The sequence below is a fragment of the Panulirus ornatus genome, chromosome 5, assembly GCF_036320965.1.
Source record: "Panulirus ornatus isolate Po-2019 chromosome 5, ASM3632096v1, whole genome shotgun sequence".
Taxonomy (NCBI): domain Eukaryota; kingdom Metazoa; phylum Arthropoda; class Malacostraca; order Decapoda; family Palinuridae; genus Panulirus; species Panulirus ornatus.
The window spans coordinates 42,168,531-42,196,281 of NC_092228.1; the positions used below are offsets into that span (position 1 = coordinate 42,168,531).

General features: G+C 54.8%; 1 protein-coding gene across 10 annotated transcripts in view; it reads right to left on the reverse strand.

Moving 5' to 3' along the window:
• The window catches only part of EndoA (SH3 domain containing GRB2 like, endophilin-A), a 269,917-nt gene that overhangs the window by 92,029 nt on the left and 150,137 nt on the right, over positions 1-27,751 (reverse strand). For all 10 annotated transcript variants that reach the window (XM_071662140.1, XM_071662138.1, XM_071662135.1 and 7 more), the window contains exon 3: positions 6,571-6,639. In XM_071662140.1, the coding sequence (XP_071518241.1) occupies positions 6,571-6,639 (69 nt within the window). The remainder of the gene's footprint in view (positions 1-6,570; positions 6,640-27,751) is intronic.

Consider the following 27,751-nt stretch of genomic DNA (forward strand, 5'->3'; position numbering starts at 1 on the left):
CTACCCACCTCTCTACAACCTTCCCCCAACCCACTATCCGGCGCCCACCCCACCCACAACCCACCCAGAGCACCCCCCAACCCACTATCTGGCGCCCACCTAACCCCACAACCCACTACCCGGCGCCCATCCCACCCACAACTCACCCAGAGCACCCCCCAACCCACTATCTGGCGCCCACCTAACCCCACAACCCACTATCCGGCGCCCACCCCACCCACGACCCACCCAGAGCACCCCCCAACCCACTATCAGGCACCCACCTAACCCCACAACCCACTATCCGGCGCCCATCCCACCCACAACCCACCCAGAGCACCCCCCAACCCACTATCTGGCGCCCACCTAACCCCACAACCCACTATCCGGCGCCCATCCCACCCACAACCCATCCAGAGCACCCCCCAACCCACTATCTGGCGCCCACCTAACCCCACAACCCACTATCCGGCGCCCAACCCACCCAGAGCACCCCCCAACCCACTATCTGGCACCCACCTAACCCCACAACCCACTATCCGGCGCCCAACCCACCCACAACCCACCCAGAGCACCCCCCAACCCACTATCTGGCGCCCACCTAACCCCACAACCCACTACCCGGCGCCCATCCCACCCACAACCCACCCAGAGCACCCCCCAACCCACTATCTGGCACCCACCTAACCCCACAACCCACTATCCGGCGCCCAACCCTCCCACAACCCACCCAGAGCACCCCCCAACCCACTATCTGGCACCCACCTAACCCCACAACCCACTACCCGGCGCCCATCCCACCCACAACCCACCCAGAGCACCCCCCAACCCACTATCTGGCACCCACCTAACCCCACAACCCACTATCCGGCGCCCATCCCACCCACAACCCACCCAGAGCACCCCCCAACCCACTATCAGGCACCCACCTAACCCCACAACCCACTATCCGGCGCCCAACCCTCCCACAACCCACCCAGAGCACCCCCCAACCCACTATCTGGCACCCACCTAACCCCACAACCCACTATCCGGCGCCCAACCCACCCACAACCCACCCAGAGCACCCCCCATCCCACTATCTGGCGCCCATCTAACCCCACAACCCACAATCCGGCGCCCACCCCACCCCATCCACAACCCACCCCACCCACAACCCACCCAGAGCCCACCCCCACAGGTAATAAGACCACGAGGATGAACAATAAGTCAAAGGACAATAGAAGGGCGTGCGTGCGTGCGCGCGCGCGCGCACGCACGCCCCCTCCCCCCACACGCGCGCCGCCCCCCACCGTACCCCCCTCCCACACACACACACACACACACACACACACACACGCCACCTTCATTACCACGCCTCTTCGTCAGCCGCGACACCCACGCCTCACCGCGCGTCAGCCCACACGGCGCGCCTGCGCCCTCCCCCCCAGGGGACGGGAGAGAAATGCCAGGAGTTCCCCCCCCCGGGGGGGGGGGTACACCAGCCCACGGGGGGGGGGGGGGCGAGGCGGGAGTATGAAAGCGGGTCCAGCGGCGTGTGTGGCCCCCCCCCCCCCACCACCACGCACTCCTGACGCCCACGCCTCATTACTGACGACACCACCTCACACCTGCAGTGAGGGAGAGAGAGAGAGAGAGAGAGAGAGAGAGAGAGAGAGAGAGAGAGAGAGAGAGAGAGAGAGAGAGAGAGAGATTGCTTTCCCTCACCTCACACCACCACACGACACCCCCCCCCCCCCCAAACAACACACTACACCCTCCCTAGTGTACGTACACAGGCCACGCCACAATGATGTACACTGACTCATTCCTTTTTTTTTGACCTTATGTACGTGTCCTTCAGCATAAGAAAACCATCAGTGTTGGAGGGTATCAGTGTTGGAGGACATCAGTGTTGGAGGGTATCAGTGTTGGAGGGTATCAGTGTAGGAGGACATCAGTGTTGGAGGGTATCAGTGTTGGAGGACATCAGTGTTGTAGGATATCAGTGTTGGAGGACATCAGTGTTGGAGGGTATCAGTGTTGGAGGACATCAGTGTTGTAGGATATCAGTGTTGGAGGACATCAGTGTTGGAGGGTATCAGTGTTGGAGGGTATCAGTGTTGGAGGGTATCAGTGTTGGATGATATCAGTGTTGGAGGATATCAGTGTTGGAGGGTATCAGTGTTGGAGGGTATCAGTGTTGGAGGATATCAGTGTTGGAGGGTATCAGTGTTGGATGATATCAGTGTTGGAGGATATCAGTGTTGGAGGGTATCAGTGTTGGAGGGTATCAGTGTTGGAGGATATCAGTGTTGGAGGGAATCAGTGTTGGAGGGTATCAGTGTTGGAGGATATCAGTGTTGGAGGGTATCAGTGTTGGAGGATATCAGTGTTGGAGGGTATCAGTGAGGAGGACATCAGTGTTGGAGGACATCAGTGTTGGAGGGTATCAGTGTTGGAGGACATCAGTGTTGGAGGGTATCAGTGTTGGAGGGTATCAGTGTTGGAGGGTATCAGTGTTGGAGGACTTCAGTGTCGGAGGGTATCAGTGTTGGAGGGTATCAGTGAGGAGGACATCAGTGTTGGAGGACATCAGTGTTGGAGGGTATCAGTGTTGGAGGACATCAGTGTTGGAGGGTATCAGTGTTAGAGGACATCAGTGTTGGAGGGTATCAGTGTTGGAGGACATCAGTGTTGGAGGGTATCAGTGTTGGAGGATATCAGTGTTGGAGGGTATCAGTGTTGGAGGATATCAGTGTTGGAGGGTATCAGTGTGGAGCACATCAGTGTTGGAGGACATCAGTGTTGGAGGACATCAGTGTTGGAGGGCATCAGTGTTGGAGGACATCAGTGTTGGAGGATATCAGTGTTGGAGGACATCAGTGTTGGAGGACATCAGAGTTGGAGGGCATCAGTGTTGGAGGACATCAGTGTTGGAGGGTATCAGTGTTGGAGGACATCAGTGTTGGAGGGTATTAGTGTTGGAGGACATCAGTGTAGGAGGACATCAGTGTTGGAGGGTATCAGAGTTGGAGGACATCAGTGTTGGAGGACATCAGTGTTGGAGGACATCAGTGTTGGAGGGTATCAGTGTTGGAGGGTATCAGTGTTGGAGGACATCAGTGTTGGAGGGTATCAGTGTTGGAGGACATCAGTGTTGGAGGGTATCAGTGTTGGAGGGTATCAGTGTTGGAGGACATCAGTGTTGGAGGGTATCAGTGTTGGAGGACATCAGTGTTGGAGGGTATCAGTGTTGGAGGACATCAGTGTTGGAGGGTATCAGTGTTGGAGGACATCAGTGTTGGAGGACATCAGTGTTGGAGGGTATCAGTGTAGGAGGACATCAGTGTTGGAGGGTATCAGTGTTGGAGGACATCAGTGTTGGAGGGTATCAGTGTTGGAGGACATCAGTGTTGGAGGGTATGTGTTGGAGGACATCAGTGTTGGAGGACATCAGTGTAGGAGGACATCAGTGTTGGAGGACATCAGTGTTGGAGGACATCAGTGTTGGAGGACATCAGTGTTGGAGGGTATCAGTGTTGGAGGGTATCAGTGTTGGAGGGTATCAGTGTTGGAGGACATCTGTGTTGGAGGGTATCAGTGTTGGAGGACATCAGTGTTGGAGGGTATCAGTGTTGGAGGACATCAGTGTTGGAGGGTATCAGTGTTGGAGGACATCAGTGTTGGAGGGTATCAGTGTTGGAGGACATCAGTGTTGGAGGGTATCGATAGACCTCTGGGGGCAGTGGAGGGGGGGCCTTTAAAGTCCCCCCTCCCCCCACATGGGGGGGCGCGGCGCGCCCCCCAGCATCTAATGTGATTCTCGCCCTTACGCCCATAAGGAGGGGGGAAGGGGGGTGGGGGGGAGGGAGTGTAAGCGGGGGGCAGATAATGACATACAACACCTTCTTCGAAGGATCAAAACGCGGACACACATCGTGTGGTCATGGGCTCTGGCCCCGGTGTGGAGGGAAGGTAGGAGTCTTGTGGAGGGAAGGTAGGGGTTCTTGTGGAGGGAAGGTAGGGGGTCTTGTGGAGGGTGTGGAGGGAGGCTAGGGTCTTTTGGAGGGCGTGGAGGGAAGCTGGGAGTTTGTGGAGGGTGTGGAGGGAAGCTACGGGTCTTGTGGAGGGTGTGGAGGGCTGACGAAGGTGGGTGGAGGGTGTGAACGGGTGTAGAAGGTCGGGTAGAAGACGTGTGGGCGGCGGCGGGGGCGGGTGTAGAAGGTTGGGTGGAAGGGCGTGGCGGCGGGGGCCGAGTGTAGAAGGTCGGGTGTAGAAGGACGTGGGCGGCGCGGGGGGCGGGTGTAGAAGGTCGGGTGGAAGGACGTGGGCGGCGGGGCCGGGTGTAGAAGGTCGGGTGTAGAAGGACGTGGGCGGCGGGGCCGTGTGTAGAAGGTCGGGTGGAAGGACGTGGGCGGCGCGGGGGCGGGTGTGCCTGATGCTGGGGCTGTGAGGGGTGGGATGGGGCGGGGTGGGGTGGGTTGGGGCGGGGTGGGGTGGGGCGGGGTCAACTCTGCGGCCCCGCACAGCCAAGGTTCACTGTCGTGTTCCCTTCCTAGCTGGCTGGATGGTTCTCCCGGTCCTCAGCAGCCCAGGACACAGTCCTCAGCAGCCCAGGACACGCTCCTGTGCAGCCCAGGACACGCTCCTGAGCAGCCCAGGACACGCTACTCAGCAGCCCAGGACACGCTACTCAGCAGCCTAGGACACAGTCCTCAGCAGCCCAGGACACGCTCGTGAGCAGCCCAGGACACGCCCCTGAGCAGCCCAGGACACGCTCGTGAGCAGCCCAGGACACGCTCCTAAGCAGCCCAGGACACGCTCCTGAGCAGCCCAGGACACGCTCCTCAGCAGCCCAGGACACGCTCCTGAGCAGCCCAGGACACGCTCCTGTGCAGCCCAGGACACGGTCCTCAGCATCCCAGGACACGCCCCTGAGCAGCCCAGGACACGCTCCTCAGCAGCCCAGGACACGCTACTCAGCAGCCTAGGACCTGCTCCTCAGCAGCCCAGGACACGCTCCTGTGCAGCCCAGGACACGCTCCTCAGCAGCCCAGGACACGCTCCTGTGCAGCCCAGGACACGCTCCTCAGCAGCCCAGGACACGCTCCTGTGCAGCCCAGGACACGCTCCTCAGCAGCCCAGGACACGCTCCTGTGCAGCCCAGGACACGCTCCTGTGCAGCCCAGGACACAGTCCTCAGCAGCCCAGGACACGCTTCTGTGCAGCCCAGGACACGCTCCTCAGCAGCCCAGGACACGCTCCTGTGCAGCCCAGGACACGCTCCTGTGCAGCCCAGGACACAGTCCTCAGCAGCCCAGGACACGCTCCTGTGCAGCCCAGGACACGCTCCTGTGCAGCCCAGGACACGCTCCTGTGCAGCCCAGGACACAGTCCTCAGCAGCCCAGGACACGCTCCTGTGCAGCCCAGGACACGCTCCTCAGCAGCCCAGGACACGCTCCTGTGCAGCCCAGGACACGCTCCTCAGCAGCCCAGGACACGCTCCTGTGCAGCCCAGGACACGCTCCTGTGCAGCCCAGGACACAGTCCTCAGCAGCCCAGGACACGCTCCTGTGCAGCCCAGGACACGCTCCTCAGCAGCCCAGGACACGCTCCTGTGCAGCCCAGGACACAGTCCTCAGCAGCCCAGGACACGCTCCTGTGCAGCCCAGGACACAGTCCTCAGCAGCCCAGGACACGCTCCTGTGCAGCCCAGGACACGCTCCTGTGCAGCCCAGGACACAGTCCTCAGCAGCCCAGGACACGCTCCTGTGCAGCCCAGGACACGCTCCTGTGCAGCCCAGGACAGGGTCCGCAGACCCCCCCAGGCAAAGGTTTTCAGACCCCCCCAGGCAAAGGTCCTCAGACCCTCCCCCAGGCAAAGGTCTTCAGACCCCCCCAGGCAAAGGTTTTCAGACCCCCCCAGGCAAAGGTCCTCAGACCCTCCCCCAGGCAAAGGTCTTCAGACCCCCCCGGCAAAGGTTTTCAGACCCCCCCAGGCAAAGGTCCTCAGACCCTCCCCCAGGCAAAGGTCTTCAGACCCCCCCAGGCAAAGGTTTTCAGACCCCCCAGGCAAAGGTCTTCAGACCCCCCAGGCAAAGGTTTTCAGACCCCCCAGGCAAAGGTCTTCAGACCCCCCTCAGGCAAAGGTCTTGAGACCCCCCTCAGGCAAAGGTCTTCAGACCCCCCTCAGGCAAAGGTCCTCAGACCCCCCAGGCAAAGGTTTTCAGACCCCCTCAGGCAAAGGTCTTCAGACCCCCCTCAGGCAAAGGTCTTCAGACCCCCCCACCTGGCAAAGGTCTTTAGACCCCCCTCCCCACCTGGCAAAGGCCCTCAGACCCCCCCCCCGGCAAAGGCCCTCCAGACCCCCCTACACACACCATGGGGTCCAAAACTTCTCCCACCTGTCTTCACCCCTCCACACACCCTCCCTCCCTCCCACTGATCCATCTCCATACCTCAGACCTGAAAGGAAAGGGCCCTTGGGGGAGCCATGGGGCGCCCCTAAGGGGCACGGGGCGCCCCTGAGGAGTGTCGTTGGACACTCCACAAGGCTTCGAGTGGGACTCGAGGTCCGGGAGGGGGGGGGGGGGAACACACACACTCACCCTCTCCATCTCCACGAAGTCTTCGTCCAGTTTCGTACCCTCCACGCCTCCGATCTTCTCATTCATGAACTGCAAAGAGAAAAAAATGACAAATAAACATCATGAGACCCTTTAATATACACACTCTACATCTACCGTGTGTGTGTGTATCTACATCTACTGTGTGTGTGTGTCTACCCTGGAGAGGGGAGGGGGGGGGATATATAAACCCCCCCTCCTTGGTCTTCCTCCAACACCCTCCCTTGTGTGCATGTGTGTGTCTGGCCACCTGCTTGTGTGTACGACAGAGATAGAGAGACATAGATAGATAGATGGATGGGTAGATAGATAGATGGGGTGTGTCTGGCCACCTGCTTGTGTGTAAGACAGAGAGAGAGAGACATAGATAGATAGATGGATGGGTAGATAGATAGATGGGGTGTATCTGGCCACCTGCTTGTGTGTACGACAGAGATAGAGAGACATAGATAGATAGATGGATGGATAGATAGATAGATGGGGTGTGTCTGGCCACCTGCTTGTGTGTACGACAGAGATAGAGAGACATAGATAGATAGATGGATGGATAGATAAATAGATGGGGTGTGTCTGGCCACCTGCTTGTGTGTAAGACAGAGATAGAGAGACATAGATAGATAGATGGATAGATACATAGATAGATGGGGTGTGTCTGGCCACCTGCTTGTGTGTAAGACAGAGATAGAGAGACATAGATAGATAGATGGATGGATAGATAGATAGATGGGGTGTGTCTGGTCACCTGCTTGTGTGTAAGACAGAGATAGAGAGACACAGATAGATAGATGGATGGGTAGATAGATAGATGGGGTGTGTCTGGCCACCTGCTTGTGTGTAAGACAGAGAGAGAGAGACATAGATAGATAGATGGATGGGTAGATAGATAGATGGGGTGTGTCTGGCCACCTGCTTGTGTGTACGACAGAGATAGACATAGATAGATAGATGGATAGATAGATAGATAGATGGGGGGTGTGGGTGGGTGGGGGTGGTCCGCTCGTCTCCGGCCACCCCCTCCTTCGCCCAGTGGGGGGGTGGGGGGGAGAGCACAGCTCCCCCCCCCTCCCCAAGCGGTCGTGGATGGGGTGACACGATGTCTGTGTGTGTGTGTCTCCAATGTCTCTCCACGCCCCCACGCGCCCACGCCCACCCCAGGAGAGAGAGAGAGAGAGAGAGAGAGAGAGAGAGAGAGAGAGAGAGAGAGAGAGAGAGAGAGAGTGTCAGCCACTAAAAACTTTGCGACGGCTGAGCGACAACGCAGGGGAAGGTGGGGGGGGGGGGGGGGGGGGGGAGGGGGCCCCCACGCGCGCGCGGGTTACGTGACACACATAAACAAGTGTTCGAAACCCCCCAGGGGGGGAGAGGGGGAGGGGGGGGGGGAGTATTCACGCACAGCGCTTCGTTAGCCCGGGTTCTGTGTGTGTCTGTGTGGGAAGGCCAGGGTTCGAACCCGGGGTCCTTGCAATGACCCAGAGACACACTCTGCCTCGTTAGCCAGGCTGGGAGAGGAGGGGAATAAGGCCCCCTTCCCTCTCCCTCTCCCTCTCCCTTTCCCTCTATGTGCCATAAGGTTGTGATGGAGACATTCCTCCATCACACTAGCAGCCAATGAGAACGAATCCAATGTCATTGGACTGTTTCCACACCCATCCACCAATCAGAACGCAGCGATCGCGCGGCGCGACTGGCCTCGAGACTCAACTACCTAACGACCATCTAGTGATCCTCGAACTACCTCGTCCCTCGTCCGCCAGACCATCAACCTGAATTCGGAAATGGACGGCCCCCATCCCGCACAATTCCAGTTGCAATTCATTCCACCCACGGTGGGCCAAGGCGCTCTCCCTGGGTGTCGCGTTGGCTCCCCCCCCCTCCTCCTCGTCCCCCCCCCGCCCCCCACACCATGCAAACGACCAGATATCTGGTCGACTTCGACCCACACACATGGGGGGGCGCTCTCCTCTCCCCCCCCCCCTTCCCATGGCCCACACGACCCTCTCTTCTCCCCCCCCCTTTAAAAAAGGAGAGACTTGGGACGATCCCCTTACCCATACCCTCGTGGTGTAGCGGCTATAGCCGCATGGGTTCGAATCCTGGTCGTGGGCAGTCGGCCCACAGTCAACTCAGCTGTTCATCCACCCCTAAGGGGGAAGTTGGGGTTTGGTCGATAACATGGATACCTGACTCAGACTAGAATATATATATATATATATATATATATATATATATATATATATATATATATATATATATATATATATATATATATTGGAAAGGATCACAATTTTGCGCGTGATCAAGATATTCCTATGAGTCCACTTCGGGGGAAAATGAAACACGATAAGTTCCCAAGTGCACTTTCGTGTCATAATCACATCATCAGGGGAGACACAAGAGAGAAGAAATATAACAGTCAGTTGATATATCAACACACTGTTATATTTCTCTCTCGTGTCTTCCCTGATGATGTATATATATATATATATATATATATATATATATATATCCAAGGTGGCTCATCCCCAAACCACCATTTTGTCTCGTCTTCCACCTTGCTTTACCCTTCACCTTTGACCTTCATACACACCCCGCCCCCCCACCTCGCCTAACAAAGCGCCCCGGTTACAAATTTGAGAGTCTGCACGTCCCCCCCCCCCCCCAATTCACGGCGCTCACATGCGCGGGGGGAAAGAGAGAGGGAGAGAGAGAGAGAGAGAGAGAGAGAGAGAGAGAGAGAGAGAGAGAGAGAGAGAGAGAGAGACGGGGGTTGGGGTAAGGGGGATTGGGGAGTTGGGGAGTTTTCCAGAATCACCCGGGAGGTGGGGGAAGGGGAAGGGGGGGAGGGGGGGCTGCTGCGCTAACTACCGAACAGCCTGCGCTAACTACCGAACAACCCTGTTGGAGGTGGAGGAGGAGGAGGTGGAGGACCACGACCACGTCGTTTTAACCACCCTCCCCTCCCCCCCCCCCTGGAGGACGAACGTACGACCCCCCACCCCCCTCCTCCCCCCCCCCCCTCTCTTCAGCACGACCAGGTCTGCCGGTCAAGATCAACTAACGATTTTAAAAAAAAGAAAAAAAAAGAAAAAGAAAAAATAAAAGAAATAATCTTGAGAGGGGAGTTCCTCCCCCTCTCTCTCCCCTCCCCCCACACCCCCTCCCCTCCCTTCCCTCCTCCTGCTGACCGATCGAACCTTCGAGAGAGAGAGAGCGTGTGTGCCTGGCCTGACACCACCCCCCCTCCCTCCCTCCACCTCCTACCCTCCCTCCCTCCCTCTAGCCTGGAGCCAGGCCCCCCCCCCCACCCACCCCCTCCCCCCCCTCTCTCATGGAAAGCTGTCTACATCACCAGGAAGTCGTGGTGGTCAATCAATACTCCTTCTCTTTCAAAAGTCTCTCCTTTTTTCTTTTTTTCCATTTGGTGGGTTCCCATACTCCTTCACTTTTCAATGTCTCTCCCTTTTTCCATTTGGTAGATTCCCATACTCCTTCACTTTTAAATGTCTCTCCTTTTTTCCATTTGGTGGGTTCCCATACTCCTTCACTTTTAAATGTCTCTCCCTTTTTCCATTTGGTGGATTCCCATACTCCTTCACTTTTCAATGTCTCTCCCTTTTTCCATTCGGTGGATTCCCCTTCCCCCCTTCCCCCCCTCAAAACCTGTCGCCGCTACCAGCTGGTGTGTGGAAACTACCCCTCAGAGAGAGGAGAGGAGGAGGGGGGAGAGGGGAGGGGGGAGGGGGAGGTTGTAGATCAGACAGACAGAAGGGGGGAAAGGGGGGGAGGGGGAGGAGGGAGGACCCCCCCTCACAATTACACTGTCGCTATAACAGACGAATAAACTCTATTATCCCGCCCACTGGTAATGACACGGGCCATGCCCACTGGTAATGACACGGGCCATGCCACTGGTAATGACACGGGCCATGCCCACTGGTAATGACACGGGCCATGCCCACTGGTAATGACACGGGCCATGCCCACTGGTAATGACACGGGGCCATGCCCACTGGTAATGACACGGGCCATGCCCACTGGTAATGACACGGGCCATGCCACTGGTAATGACACGGGCCATGCCACTGGTAATGACACGGGCCATGCCCACTGGTAATGACACGGGCCATGCCACTGGTAATGACACGGGCCTTGCCACTGGTAATGACACGGGCCATGCCCACTGGTAATGACACGGGCCATGCCCACTGGTAATGACACGGGGCCATGCCCACTGGTAATGACACGGGCCATGCCACTGGTAATGACACGGGCCTTGCCACTGGTAATGACACGGGCCATGCCCACTGGTAATGACACGGGCCATGCCCACTGGTAATGACACGGGGCCATGCCCACTGGTAATGACACGGGCCATGCCCACTGGTAATGACACGGGCCATGCCACTGGTAATGACACGGGCCATGCCACTGGTAATGACACGGGCCTTGCCACTGGTAATGACACGGGCCATGCCCACTGGTAATGACACGGGCCATGCCACTGGTAATGACACGGGCCATGCCCACTGGTAATGACACGGGCAATGCCCACTGGTAATGACACGGGCCATGCCACTGGAAGCCACCATGTCTTCGCAGTGGCCATGTCTTCACATACCACTGGGGAGTGTAGAACTCCATGCAACCTAAACCATGGCATATCTATTACCCCACACACACGATAGATGCACGTGTCACACTGTAGTTTTTATCAATAACACTCTACGAAACTTGAATACATTACCCTGCTGTATTACAGATACAGTAAGTCACCTTAACCCATTAATCCTGTAATTTATCCACGAATTAAAACTTGAATACATTACCCTGCTGTATTATAGATACAGTAAGTCACCTTAACCCATTAATCCTGTAACTTATCCACGAATTAAAACTTGAATACATTACCCTGCTGTATTATAGATACAGTAAGTCACCTTAACCCATTAATCCTGTAATTTATCCACGAATTAAAACTTGAATACATTACCCTGCTGTATTATAGATACAGTAAGTCACCTTAACCCATTAATCCTGTAACTTATCCACGAATTAAAACTTGAATACATTACCCTGCTGTATTATAGATACAGTAAGTCACCTTAACCCATTAATCCTGTAATTTATCCACGAATTAAAACTGTAATTTCTGTAACGAGTTGAGAAACACATTAATTGTAGAACTGTCACATTCTAATGGAGATGTACGAGCACTTAAGAACGTAAATCATGTGTTAAACATACACAAATCTAAACCCTATGGCCACCAGGGAGCAAAATGTAATGGGTTTGTGTTTGTGTTTTGTATCAAACAATTTCCCAAACTACAATTAATAAAATAAAACAAGTTCACTTCCTGGTTAATTGTGTTGGTAGTGTAGGGGGGGGTGGGTCTATTCAGACCACCCAGACACAGACCACCTCCCCCCAGACCCCCCCCTCGGACCATTCTTGTAAACTCCCGTTTCATTCTACACTTCTAATGGCCATTAAATGAATGGTTAGTGCAGTGCGAATTCACTGTATTCCTTTGAGGTCAACTATTAACTGGACGAAGCTGTTATACACTAACGAGTACAGAGAGTGTAATTGCACACGGTTAATTACACACGATTAATTACACACGGTTACTTACACACGGTTATTTACATACGGTTAATTACACACGGTTATTTACACACGGTTAATTATACACGGTTAATTGCACACGGTTAATTACACACGGTTATTTACATACGATTATTTACATACAGTTAATTACACACGTTTAATTACACACGGTTAATTACATACGGTTAATTACACACGGTTATTTACACACGGTTATTTAAATACGGTTATTTACATACGGTTATTTAAATACGGTTATTTACACACGGTTATTTACATACGGTTATTTACATACGGTTAATTACACACGGTTAATTACCAGGGTGTTTCTGAACCTAACTACACACGGTCCAGGTCTATTGTGGAAAAAAAAAGACTTTTGTGTTTTGCGGTGATTTCTGTTGTGGACACGGGGGGGGGAGTGGGGGAGTGGGGGGGGGGGTTGTGTTTCACTGCCGGAGTGACGTGGTCCTGTGTACAGCTGGCGTAAACGGGTGGCCTCCAGGATCACTAACCCGCTACTACCCCATCAGCAGTGACATGGTCTACACAGCTGGCTTAACGGGTGGCCTCCAGCAGGACCACTAACCCACTACTACCCCATCAGCAGTGACATGGTCTACACAGCTGGCTTAAACGGGTGGCCTCCAGCAGGACCACTAACCCACTACTACCCCATCAGCAGTGACATGGTCCGCACAGCTGGCTTAAACGGGTGGCCCCCCAGGACCACTAACCCACTACTACCCCATCAGCAGTGACATGGTCCGCACAGCTGGCTTAAACGGGTGGCCCCCCAGGCCCACTAACCCACTACTACCCCATCAGCAGTGACATGGTCCGCACAGCTGGCTTAAACGGGTGGCCCCCAGGACCACTAACCCACTACTACCCCATCAGCAGTGACATGGTCCACACAGCTGGCTTAAACGGGTGGCCCCCCAGGACCACTAACCCACTACCCCCCAGCAGTGACATGGTCCGCACAGCTGGCTTAACGGAAGGCCCCAGGACCCCCCTCCCCCAGCAGTGACATGGTCCGCACAGCTGGCTTAACGGGTGGCCCCAGGACCCCCCCTCCCCGAGCAGTGACATGGTCCACACAGCTGGTTTAAACCTGTGGCCCCCAGGACCACCACTACCCCCCCAGCAGTGACATGGTCCGCACAGCTGGCTTAACTGGTGGCCCCCAGGACCACTAACCCCCTACCCCATCAGCAGTGACATGGTCCGCACAGCTGGCTTAATGGGTAGCCCCATTACCTACCCCTCCCCCAGCAGTGAAATGGTACGTACAGCTGGCTTACTGGGGGAAGGGGGGACCTCCCCTCCTCCTTCCCCCCCACTCCAAGCAGTGAAATGGTCCACACAGCTGGCTTACTGGGGGAAGGGGAGAAAGGGGGACCTCCCCTCCTTTTTCCCCCCCACTCCAAGCAGTGAAATGGCCCACACAGCTGGCTTACTGGGGGAAGGGGGGAAGGGGGACCTCCCCTCCTCCTTCCCCCCCACAACTCCAAGCAGTGAAATGGTCCACACAGCTGGCTTACTGGGGGAAGGGGAGAAAGGGGGACCTCCCCTCCTTCTTCCCCCCCACTCCAAGCAGTGAAATGGCCCACACAGCTGGCTTACTGGGGGAAGGGGGGAAGGGGGACCTCCCCTCCTCCTTCCCCCCCACAACTCCAAGCAGTGAAATGGTCCACACAGCTGGCTTACTGGGGGAAGGGGAGAAAGGGGGACCTCCCCTCCTTCTTCCCCCCCACTCCAAGCAGTGAAATGGCCCACACAGCTGGCTTACTGGGGGAAGGGGGGGAAGGGGGAAGGGGGGAAAAGGGGGGAGGCGCCACAGCATAAATATCTCACATGTGTTAAAGGTGGCTGACCCATCTCCAAGCCACACACACACACACACACACACCAGCTGCTGCTCCTGCCCGGTCACTCCAACACCTCCAAACTCTTCCCTCCCAAACCTCTCCAAGGAAGAAAAGAAAAGAAAAAATACTGTTTGGAGGATCAGAGGATGGTCAGGGGGCGGGGGGGGGGGGGGGGGGGGGGGGGGGGGGGGGGGGGGGGGGGGGGGGGGGGTGGAGTGAATGAGGAATGGGGGAAGGGGGGAAGGGGGGAAGGGGGACCTCCCCTCCTTCTTCCCCCCCACTCCAAGCAGTGAAATGGTCCACACAGCTGGTTTAAACCTGTGGCCCCCCAGGACCACTAACCCACTACTACCCCATCAGCAGTGACATGGTCCGCACAGCTGGCTTAAACGGGTGGCCCCCCAGGACCACTAACCCACTACTACCCCATCAGCAGTGACATGGTCCACACAGCTGGTTTAAACCTGTGGCCCCCCAGGACCACTAACCCACTACCCCCCAGCAGTGACATGGTCCGCAACAGCTGGCTTAAACGGGTGGCCCCCCAGGACCACTAACCCACTACTACCCCATCAGCAGTGACATGGTCCACACAGCTGGCTTACTGGGGGAAGGGGAGAAAGGGGGACCTCCCCTCCTCCTTCCCCCCACAACTCCAAGCAGTGAAATGGTCCACACAGCTGGTTTAAACCTGTGGCCCCCCAGGACCACTAACCCACTACTACCCCATCAGCAGTGACATGGTCCACACAGCTGGTTTAAACCTGTGGCCCCCCAGGACCACTAACCCACTACTACCCCATCAGCAGTGACATGGTCCACACAGCTGGTTTAAACCTGTGGCCCCCCAGGACCACTAACCCACTACTACCCCATCAGCAGTGACATGGTCCACACAGCTGGTTTAAACCTGTGGCCCCCCAGGACCACTAACCCACTACTACCCCATCAGCAGTGACATGGTCCACACAGCTGGTTTAAACCTGTGGCCCCCCAGGACCACTAACCCACTACTACCCCATCAGCAGTGACATGGTCCGCACAGCTGGCTTAAACGGGTGGCCCCCCAGGACCACTAACCCACTACTACCCCATCAGCAGTGACATGGTCCACACAGCTGGTTTAAACCTGTGGCCCCCCAGGACCACTAACCCACTACTACCCCATCAGCAGTGACATGGTCCACACAGCTGGTTTAAACCTGTGGCCCCCCAGGACCACTAACCCACTACTACCCCATCAGCAGTGACATGGTCCGCAACAGCTGGCTTAAACGGGTGGCCTCCAGCAGGACCACTAACCCACTACTACCCCATCAGCAGTGACATGGTCCACACAGCTGGTTTAAACCTGTGGCCCCCCAGGACCACTAACCCACTACTACCCCATCAGCAGTGACATGGTCCACACAGCTGGCTTACTGGGGGAAGGGGGGAAGGGGGACCTCCCCTCCTCCTTCCCCCCACAACTCCAAGCAGTGAAATGGCCCACACAGCTGGCTTAAACGGGTGGCCCCCCAGGACCACTAACCCCCTACCCCATCAGCAGTGACATGGTCCACACAGCTGGTTTAAACCTGTGGCCCCCCAGGACCACTAACCCACTACTACCCCATCAGCAGTGACATGGTCCACACAGCTGGTTTAAACCTGTGGCCCCCCAGGACCACTAACCCACTACTACCCCATCAGCAGTGACATGGTCCACACAGCTGGTTTAAACCTGTGGCCCCCCAGGACCACTAACCCACTACTACCCCATCAGCAGTGACATGGTCCGCACAGCTGGCTTAAACGGGTGGCCCCCCAGGACCACTAACCCACTACTACCCCATCAGCAGTGACATGGTCCACACAGCTGGTTTAAACCTGTGGCCCCCCAGGACCACTAACCCACTACTACCCCATCAGCAGTGACATGGTCCACACAGCTGGCTTAAACGGGTGGCCCCCCAGGACCACTAACCCACTACTACCCCATCAGCAGTGACATGGTCCACACAGCTGGCTTACTGGGGGAAGGGGAGAAAGGGGGACCTCCCCTCCTTCTTCCCCCCCACTCCAAGCAGTGAAATGGTCCACACAGCTGGCTTACTGGGGGAAGGGGGGAAGGGGGACCTCCCCTCCTTCTTCCCCCCCACTCCAAGCAGTGAAATGGTCCGCACAGCTGGCTTAAACGGGTGGCCCCCCAGGACCACTAACCCACTACTACCCCATCAGCAGTGACATGGTCTACACAGCTGGCTTAAACGGGTGGCCTCCAGCAGACCACTAACCCACTACTAATAAATACAAAAAAAAAAAAAATAAACTTAATAACTATGACTAAAAACAAAACTAAATAAAAAACTTATTAAAATAGAACCTTCCCATCAAAATCAAACAGTGGACCATGGTCTACACACTTGGCTTAAACGGGTGGCCTCCAGCAGGACCACTAACCCACTACTACCCCATCAGCAGTGACATGGTCCGCACAGCTGGCTTAAACGGGTGGCCCCCCAGGACCACTAACCCACTACTACCCCATCAGCATGAAGGCACACAGTTTTTTACAAGGGGGGGGGGCTCCCTCCCCCCCCCCCCCGCAGTGAACCACACAGCTGGCTTCTTGGGGGAGGGGGAAGCCCCCCTCCCCCCCCCACTCCAAGCGTGAAAGGGCCCACACACTGGCTTACTGGGGAAGGGGGGAAGGGGGGGGGGGGGGAAAGGCGCCACACAAAAATTTTCTCACATTTTAAAGGGCTGACCCATCTCCAAGCCAACACACACACACACACACACCACCACGCTGCTCCTCCCCGGGTCACCCCAAACACCCCCAAAACTCTTCCCCCCAAACCTCTCCAAGGAAGAAAAGAAAAGAAAAAATACTTTTTGGGAGATCAAAGGGATGGCAGGGGGGGGGGGGGGGGGGGATTTAAAGGGAAGGGGGAAGGGGGGAAAAGGGGGGGGGACCCCCATGGACAGGAAGGGGGAGAAAAAGGGGGGAGGTGGGGGGAAAATAAGAAGGGGGTAATGTCAGGGGGGTGATGGGCAGGGGTGGGGAGGTAAAAATTAGGGGGTTGTGATGGGGGGGAAGTTTGGGGGGTGGGGGGTGAAGAGCTGACGTTGGGGCTGACGGAGGGGATAATCTCCCCAGGGGGTGCTGACCCCGGAGGCTTGGCCGGGGAGATATATCGCTGACGCCAACTCCAGCCGGAACAGGAGAGGGGAGATAAGTGGGGCCCGGGTCGGGGAGATAAGCAGTCCCTGGGGGAGATAGACAGTCCCGGGGAGATAAAAGTCCCCGGGGGGAAAAAGGGGCCCCCGGGGGGATAGAGGGCTCCCCGGGGGGAAAAGGGTCCCCCGGGAAAGAAGTTTCCCCGGGGGGGATAGACGTCCCCCGGGGAGATACAGTCCCTGGGGAGATAGACAGTTCCCCGGGGGAGATAACATCCCCCGGGGAGAAACAGTACCCCCCTGGGGAGATAAACAGACCCCCCACGGGGGAATAAGAAGCACCCCACGGGGGAATAAGACAACACCCACGGGGAGAAAAGACAGATCCCCCCTGGGGAAAAGACATATCACCCACTGGGGAGATAAGAAGATCCCCACGGGGGAAATAAGACAGTACACCCACGGGGGAGATAAAACATCCCCCTGGGAATAAGACGATCCCCACTGGGGAGATAAGACAGTATCCCCACTGGGGAGATAAGACAGTATCACCCACTGGGGAGATAAGAGAGCACCCCACGGGGAGATAAGACAGTATCCCCCACTGGGGAGATAAGACAGTATCCCCACTGGGGAGATAAGACAATCCCCACTGGGGAGATAAAAGATCCCCACGGGGGAGATAACATTCCCCCCCACTGGGGGGGAAAGAAGAAGGGAAGAAGAAGAACCAGGGAGTAAACGTTAATGGGGGGGCCGACACTGGGGAAAAAGGGGGGGGTAGGTTAAGGGGGGGGAAAGGGAGACCAACTGGGGTGGGAATTATACCCAGGGGGGAAAAGCAGAACCAGGGGATTAAAGGGCCATGGGGGGGGGGAGGGCCGGGGTCGTTAGGGGGGGGGGGGAGGTTTTGGGTGGGGTGGGGGGGGTGGGGGGTGGTGGGGGGAAGGGGGGGGGAGGGGGGACCGGTGTGTTGGGGTTAGGGGGGCCCCGGGGGTGCCCGGGCGAGGGGCCTGGGGGGCCCCTGGGTCTTTTGGGGGGGGCCCTTTTGGGGGTCTCCCTGTGGTCGGGGGGGACCTGGTGGTCGTCCCTGTGGTCGTTACGGGACTTCGTGGTCGTCAACCCCTCCAACTTAAAACCTCCAAAAATCATCATTTTTTCTCCCCATAAAAATTCACCTACAGGGGGGCCCTTTGCTTGCTCTCCCTCCCTCTCCCTATCTTCCTCTACGTGTGTGCTGGACTCTCTCTCTCTCCCCTCTCCCTCCACGAGGGCCCTCCACGACCCTTCACACAGAGGGGGGGCGCAAACCCCCTTTTGAAAAACCCCCTCCTCCCCCCCCTCCACTGTCCTACAACTGAACCATTCCTGTCCCGGGCCCCCCCAAAGGGGCCACCTCCCCCCCTCCCCCCCCTAGGGGGTGTGGTGGGGACCCCCGGGGGGGGAAGTGTTGGGGAAACGACCTGGGGTTGTGGGTGTTGGGGAAACGACCAGGACTGGTGGAAATTGTGGGGGAGGGGGGGGGACACCGGAACTCCAAATAGGACGGGGGGTTCAAAAACATGGGGCCCACCTCCTCCCCTGGGGGAGTGTTGGAGGAACGACCTGGGGGAGTGTTGGAGGAACGACCAGGAGCGGGGGTGGTGTGGTTTGGGGTTTGGTGTGGGGGTTTGGGACACATGGGAGAGAGGGGTTGGAAAAGGGGGGGGGAAGGAGGGGGGAAGACCTAGGACCGAAAAATGGATGGGGACCCAAACAATAACAGTGGGAAGGGGGAGCAAGGGAATGTTTGTGGGGGTTTGGGAATTTATACGGGGAGAAAAGGGGGGGGATGGAAAAGGGGGGGGAGGAGGAAGGGTAAAGTAGACCAGAAGGAAAGGGGTGAAGAAAAGAGAAGAAAGGAACAAAGAGGGGAAGGGGATGCAAGGGGAAAAGTGTATGTGTGGTTTTAATGGGGGGTAGCACAGTGGGAGAGGAGGGAGATGGAAGAAGAGGAGGAGGAAGGGGTAAGAGCCTAGGACACAGAAGGAATGGAGGAAGACAACAAGAAGGGAAAGGAACAGAAGAGGGAAGGGGCTAGGTTGAAGGGGCCCCCCACCCCTTTCCCAAACCCCCACATAAGGGCGAAATCAAGGGTCGTACTACTACTCCCCCTCAGGACGCGCAAATGCACGTGCTGCGACCACGTGCAGGTAGGGGGGGGGGGGAGGCTTGCACGTGGCCCCGACACGGCTCGCCCCTTCAGCAGCGGGGAGGCGACGTAGGGAAAGGGGCCGCGGCCCTTCCACCCCCAAAGGGCCCAAACCAAAAGACCCTCCGAGAGACATGTTGAACTTTTACCCTAATTAACGAAGGCATTCTTTGGGGGGGGGGGGTCGCTCCCCCTCCCCCCTTCCCCCCCCCCCCGAGAAGCCCCCCCTCCTCAAACCCCCCCCCCCCCCCACCTCAACCCACCACCCCCCCCCACACACGCCCATCCCCCCTCCTTCCTCCCAACATTTCTTGGGGGGGGGGTCCCCCTTTTTCCCCAAAAACAACCCCCCCCAAAAAAGGCCCGCCCCCCCCTCCTCAAAACCCCACCCACACCCCCACCTCAACCCACGCACCCCTCCACACACACACGCCCACTCCTTCCTCCTCCTCCTTCCCCCCCCCCCACCACTGGGAAGGCCTGGACGCGTGACACTGTCAAAAAAAAAGGAAAAAAAAAAAAATAACTTCACTTGGGAAGTGCCAGGTTCACTCCCCTGGGGGCCAGTCCAAGGGGGGCAGGGGGGGCCCGAGGGAGGGGGGGGGAAAAAAAAACCCCTAATAAGGGATTTCCCAGCAAGTCCCTAAATCCCAGGGACACGGGTCCCAGCTGCCGTGTCACACGGTGGGACTTGGGCGCTTGTTGACAATTTCTCTGGAAATAAATTAAGGCAATTTGTCATCTAAACCCCCTTAAACACGACGGAAATATACGACCCTTAACACACGTAATACCCCTTGAACACACGGTATATACTCCCTTAAACACGAGGGTATATACGCCCCTTTGACCACGACGGTTATCGACCCTTGAACACGAGGGTATAACCCCCTTGACACAGGGGATATACGACCCTTAAACACGAGGGTATATACGACCCTTGACCACGACGGTATAAACACCCTTGACACCGTATAACGCCCCTTGACCACGACGTATATACGACCCTTGAGCAAGGGTAATACGACCCTTGAACACGACGGTATATACGACCCTTGAGCACGACGTTTAAACGCCCCTTTAAACACGACGGTATATACGACCCTTGCCCCACGACGGTTTTAACCCCCGACCCTTGAACACGACGGTATATCGCCCCCTTGACCACAGGGTATATACCCCCTTAAAACCACACGGTATAACAACCCTTGAACACGACGGTATAACGACCCTTAAACAGACGTAACACCCTTAAAACACACGGTATATACACCCTTGACCCCCGGGGAAAATTACGCCCCCTTAGCAGAGGGTTATACACCCTTGACACGACGGTTAACGCCCCCTTGACCGACGTATACACCCTTGACCACGACGGTAACAAACCCTTAGCACGAGGTAAATACACCCCTTGAACGACGGTATACGCCCCCTTAACACACGTATTACGACCCTTAACAGGGAATAACCCCCTTTAAAAACCGAGGAAAATACCCCCTTTGACCGAGGGTATAAAACGCCCCCCTTGACACGACGTATAACCCCCTTAAACACGACGGAAATACAAAACCCTTGACCGACGGTATACACCCTTGACACGACGGTAAAAACCCCCTTTAAACACGACGTATACGACCCTTGACACGACGGTTTACCCCCCTTGACCACAGGGTTTTAACGACCCTTGACAGACGGTAAACACCCTTGAAACGACGGTATAACACCCTTGAACACGACGTTATACGCCCCCTTAAACACGACGGTATACGCCCCCTTGAACACGACGGTACACCCTTGAACACGACGGTAATACGACCCCTTGACCACGACGGTAAAAACGCCCCCCTTGACCACACGGAAACGCCCCCCCTTGAGCACGACGGTACACTGTGGCCACACAAAACACCTCGACCTCCCCCAAAGGGGTCGGCTGTCTGCTCAGGGGTCGTACGATTTAAAAACAGCGTTCCGCCGCAGCCAACGACTCTGAAGGGGCTTAGCGACCCTTGAACAACACCTGGGAAACAAACAATAGGGTTCGAACCGCTCCCAATTGAACAGAGTCCCAAAACCCACCTCCCCCTCCTCAAGTGCCCCCCCCAAAACAATTTTCCCTCCAATCATACCAGCGACCAAATACGTCAGCGAATAATCATACCAGCGACCAAATACGTCAGCGAATAATCATACCAGCGACCAAATACGTCAGCGAATAATCATACCAGCGACCAAATACGTCAGCGAATAATCATACCAGCGACCAAATACGTCAGCGAATAATCATACCAGCGACCAAATACGTCAGCGAATAATCATACCAGCGACCAAATACGTCAGCGAATAATCATACCAGCGACCAAATACGTCAGCGAATAATCATACCAGCGACCAAATACGTCAGCGAATAATCATACCAGCGACCAAATACGTCAGCGAATAATCATACCAGCGACCAAATACGTCAGCGAATAATCATACCAGCGACCAAATACGTCAGCGAATAATCATACCAGCGACCAAATACGTCAGCGAATAATCATACCAGCGACCAAATACGTCAGCGAATAATCATACCAGCGACCAAATACGTCAGCGAATAATCATACCAGCGACCAAATACGTCAGCGAATAATCATACCAGCGACCAAATACGTCAGCGAATAATCATACCAGCGACCAAATACGTCAGCGAATAATCATACCAGCGACCAAATACGTCAGCGAATAATCATACCAGCGACCAAATACGTCAGCGAATAATCATACCAGCGACCAAATACGTCAGCGAATAATCATACCAGCGACCAAATACGTCAGCGAATAATCATACCAGCGACCAAATACGTCAGCGAATAATCATACCAGCGACCAAATACGTCAGCGAATAATCATACCAGCGACCAAATACGTCAGCGAATAATCATACCAGCGACCAAATACGTCAGCGAATAATCATACCAGCGACCAAATACGTCAGCGAATAATCATACCAGCGACCAAATACGTCAGCGAATAATCATACCAGCGACCAAATACGTCAGCGAATAATCATACCAGCGACCAAATACGTCAGCGAATAATCATACCAGCGACCAAATACGTCAGCGAATAATCATACCAGCGACCAAATACGTCAGCGAATAATCATACCAGCGACCAAATACGTCAGCGAATAATCATACCAGCGACCAAATACGTCAGCGAATAATCATACCAGCGACCAAATACGTCAGCGAATAATCATACCAGCGACCAAATACGTCAGCGAATAATCATACCAGCGACCAAATACGTCAGCGAATAATCATACCAGCGACCAAATACGTCAGCGAATAATCATACCAGCGACCAAATACGTCAGCGAATAATCATACCAGCGACCAAATACGTCAGCGAATAATCATACCAGCGACCAAATACGTCAGCGAATAATCATACCAGCGACCAAATACGTCAGCGAATAATCATACCAGCGACCAAATACGTCAGCGAATAATCATACCAGCGACCAAATACGTCAGCGAATAATCATACCAGCGACCAAATACGTCAGCGAATAATCATACCAGCGACCAAATACGTCAGCGAATAATCATACCAGCGACCAAATACGTCAGCGAATAATCATACCAGCGACCAAATACGTCAGCGAATAATCATACCAGCGACCAAATACGTCAGCGAATAATCATACCAGCGACCAAATACGTCAGCGAATAATCATACCAGCGACCAAATACGTCAGCGAATAATCATACCAGCGACCAAATACGTCAGCGAATAATCATACCAGCGACCAAATACGTCAGCGAATAATCATACCAGCGACCAAATACGTCAGCGAATAATCATACCAGCGACCAAATACGTCAGCGAATAATCATACCAGCGACCAAATACGTCAGCGAATAATCATACCAGCGACCAAATACGTCAGCGAATAATCATACCAGCGACCAAATACGTCAGCGAATAATCATACCAGCGACCAAATACGTCAGCGAATAATCATACCAGCGACCAAATACGTCAGCGAATAATCATACCAGCGACCAAATACGTCAGCGAATAATCATACCAGCGACCAAATACGTCAGCGAATAATCATACCAGCGACCAAATACGTCAGCGAATAATCATACCAGCGACCAAATACGTCAGCGAATAATCATACCAGCGACCAAATACGTCAGCGAATAATCATACCAGCGACCAAATACGTCAGCGAATAATCATACCAGCGACCAAATACGTCAGCGAATAATCATACCAGCGACCAAATACGTCAGCGAATAATCATACCAGCGACCAAATACGTCAGCGAATAATCATACCAGCGACCAAATACGTCAGCGAATAATCATACCAGCGACCAAATACGTCAGCGAATAATCATACCAGCGACCAAATACGTCAGCGAATAATCATACCAGCGACCAAATACGTCAGCGAATAATCATACCAGCGACCAAATACGTCAGCGAATAATCATACCAGCGACCAAATACGTCAGCGAATAATCATACCAGCGACCAAATACGTCAGCGAATAATCATACCAGCGACCAAATACGTCAGCGAATAATCATACCAGCGACCAAATACGTCAGCGAATAATCATACCAGCGACCAAATACGTCAGCGAATAATCATACCAGCGACCAAATACGTCAGCGAATAATCATACCAGCGACCAAATACGTCAGCGAATAATCATACCAGCGACCAAATACGTCAGCGAATAATCATACCAGCGACCAAATACGTCAGCGAATAATCATACCAGCGACCAAATACGTCAGCGAATAATCATACCAGCGACCAAATACGTCAGCGAATAATCATACCAGCGACCAAATACGTCAGCGAATAATCATACCAGCGACCAAATACGTCAGCGAATAATCATACCAGCGACCAAATACGTCAGCGAATAATCATACCAGCGACCAAATACGTCAGCGAATAATCATACCAGCGACCAAATACGTCAGCGAATAATCATACCAGCGACCAAATACGTCAGCGAATAATCATACCAGCGACCAAATACGTCAGCGAATAATCATACCAGCGACCAAATACGTCAGCGAATAATCATACCAGCGACCAAATACGTCAGCGAATAATCATACCAGCGACCAAATACGTCAGCGAATAATCATACCAGCGACCAAATACGTCAGCGAATAATCATACCAGCGACCAAATACGTCAGCGAATAATCATACCAGCGACCAAATACGTCAGCGAATAATCATACCAGCGACCAAATACGTCAGCGAATAATCATACCAGCGACCAAATACGTCAGCGAATAATCATACCAGCGACCAAATACGTCAGCGAATAATCATACCAGCGACCAAATACGTCAGCGAATAATCATACCAGCGACCAAATACGTCAGCGAATAATCATACCAGCGACCAAATACGTCAGCGAATAATCATACCAGCGACCAAATACGTCAGCGAATAATCATACCAGCGACCAAATACGTCAGCGAATAATCATACCAGCGACCAAATACGTCAGCGAATAATCATACCAGCGACCAAATACGTCAGCGAATAATCATACCAGCGACCAAATACGTCAGCGAATAATCATACCAGCGACCAAATACGTCAGCGAATAATCATACCAGCGACCAAATACGTCAGCGAATAATCATACCAGCGACCAAATACGTCAGCGAATAATCATACCAGCGACCAAATACGTCAGCGAATAATCATACCAGCGACCAAATACGTCAGCGAATAATCATACCAGCGACCAAATACGTCAGCGATTAATCATACCAGCGACCGAATACGTAAACGAATAATCACACCAGCGACCAAATACGTCAGCGAATATATATTATATATTATATATATATATATATATATTATATATATATATTATATATATATATATATTATAAAATATTATTTGCCAACGTATAAATAGAAGTGAATGTCAGATATGTGTGTAGGTGGGTGTATAGACCTTCTCTTATCAGTTCTTATCATCATCATACTTCACCTTATCTCTTATCTGTCATCTTCTCAGACACGGAAGACGCATTACACACTCCACTCACACACACCCCACTCCACTCACACACACCCCACTCCACTCACTTTTCCCCCACACTCCACCCCTCTCCACCAACTCTCCACTCCCCCCCTCCCAACCCCACTCCTCTCACACTCTCCACTCTTCTCACACTCCCCACTCCACTCACACTTTCCACTCTTCTCACACTCTCCACTCCTCTCACACTCTCCACTCCTCTCACACTCCTCACTCATCCAACCCCACCCTCCCCACACTCTCCACTCTCTCAAAATCTCCACCCTCTCACACTCCCCTCACACACCCACTCCTCTCTCCCTCCCCAGTCCCCCCCCCCCGCCCCCGGCGCCGTAAAGTCAAAGGTCAAGTCGTCTGGGTCGTGCGCTGACATTACGACTCGGGGGGGGGGGTCGTTTACCACATGGTCTCTCCCCCTCCCCCCAGACTGTGGGGGGAAGGGGGGCAAGGAATGGGGGAGAGAAGGGGGAAGGAAGGGGGGAGATGAGGGGAAGGGAGGGGGGGAGAAGAGGGGAAGGGGGGGTCGACCTTCCCTGAAAGTCGCACTAATAACCCCTTCTCCCCCCTCCCTTCTCCCCCTCCCTCCCCCACCCCCTTCCCTCCCTCCCTCCCCCACCCCCTCCCTCCCTCCCTCTCCCTCCCCCTCCACCAACCAACACGACGCGTCGCAAAGAGAAAAAAATAAAAAAATTCAGGTAAATTTACATGGGGAAAATTGACACACCCCACACACACACACAACACACACACATAAAACATTGAGCACAGACACACACACACGACAGAACAGACACAGACACAGACCCCACACACACAGGAACAGAATTCCGGAAGACATCTGGCGTTGGTCAACCTGAACAATTTGATGGACACTCACACCTCATGACTCACGCACGCACTCACTCACTCACCAGCAGCCACCATGCACACAGACACACACACACGTCATGCACCAGCCACACCACAGGACACAACAGTCATGCCCAGCCACACAACACAGACACACACACGGGCAAAGCACCAGCACACACACAGAAACCCCACACGTCATGCCCCCAGCCACACACACACCACACACACACACGTCATGCCCCCAGCCCCACACACAGACACACACCGTCATGCACCAGCCACAACAAAACACACACACACGTCATGCCCAGCCCCACACACACACACACACAAGTCATGCAACACCACACCCCACACACACACACACGTCATGCACCTGCCCACCCACCCCCAGACACACACACGTCATGCACCAGAGCCACACACACACACACACTCACGTCATGCACCAGCACACTCACACAGACACACCACGTCCAAGCAAACCAGCCCACACACACACACACACTCATGCACAGCCACACACACACACACACGACACACTGTCATGCACCAGCCACACACACACACACATACGTCATGCAACAGCACAAACACACACACACACACCAGGCACGTCATGCACCAGCCACACACAGACACCCTCACGTCACAGACACACACACACAGTCATGCCACCAGCCACACGACACACACCCACACACGTCATGCAACCAGCCACACACACACAACTCACACAGTCAGGCACCAGCCACACACACACACACACACACACGTCATGCACCAGCCACACACACAAGACACACACACGTCTGACCTGCACCATCACACACACACACACACACACACGGTCCTGCACCAGCCACACACAGCCACAAGGCCTCAAGTCATGCACCAGCCACACACAGCACACACACACACGATCATTGCACCAGCCACACCCACACACACACACACACACACACACGTCATGCACCAGCCACACACACACACACACACACGTCATGCACCAGCCACACACACACACACACACACGTCATGCACCAGCCACACACACACGACACACACACGTCATGCACCAGCCACACACGACACACACACACGTCATGCACCAGCCACACACACACACACACACCACGTCATGCACCAGCCACACACACACACACACACACGTCATGCACCAGCCACAGGGGGACATAAACAGTCATGACTACGTCATGCAGGACACACAAGGCCAACACACTTGCCTTAACAACTTGGGCGAGTTCGGCTTGCGAGTGCGTCCAGCGACATGCGGGGGGGGGGGGGGGGGGAGACCACGCACTCAAAGCCTAACGCACTCAAAAGTAATCCTGTAAACTCAAGTGCGTTCAGCGGGACCAACACGCACT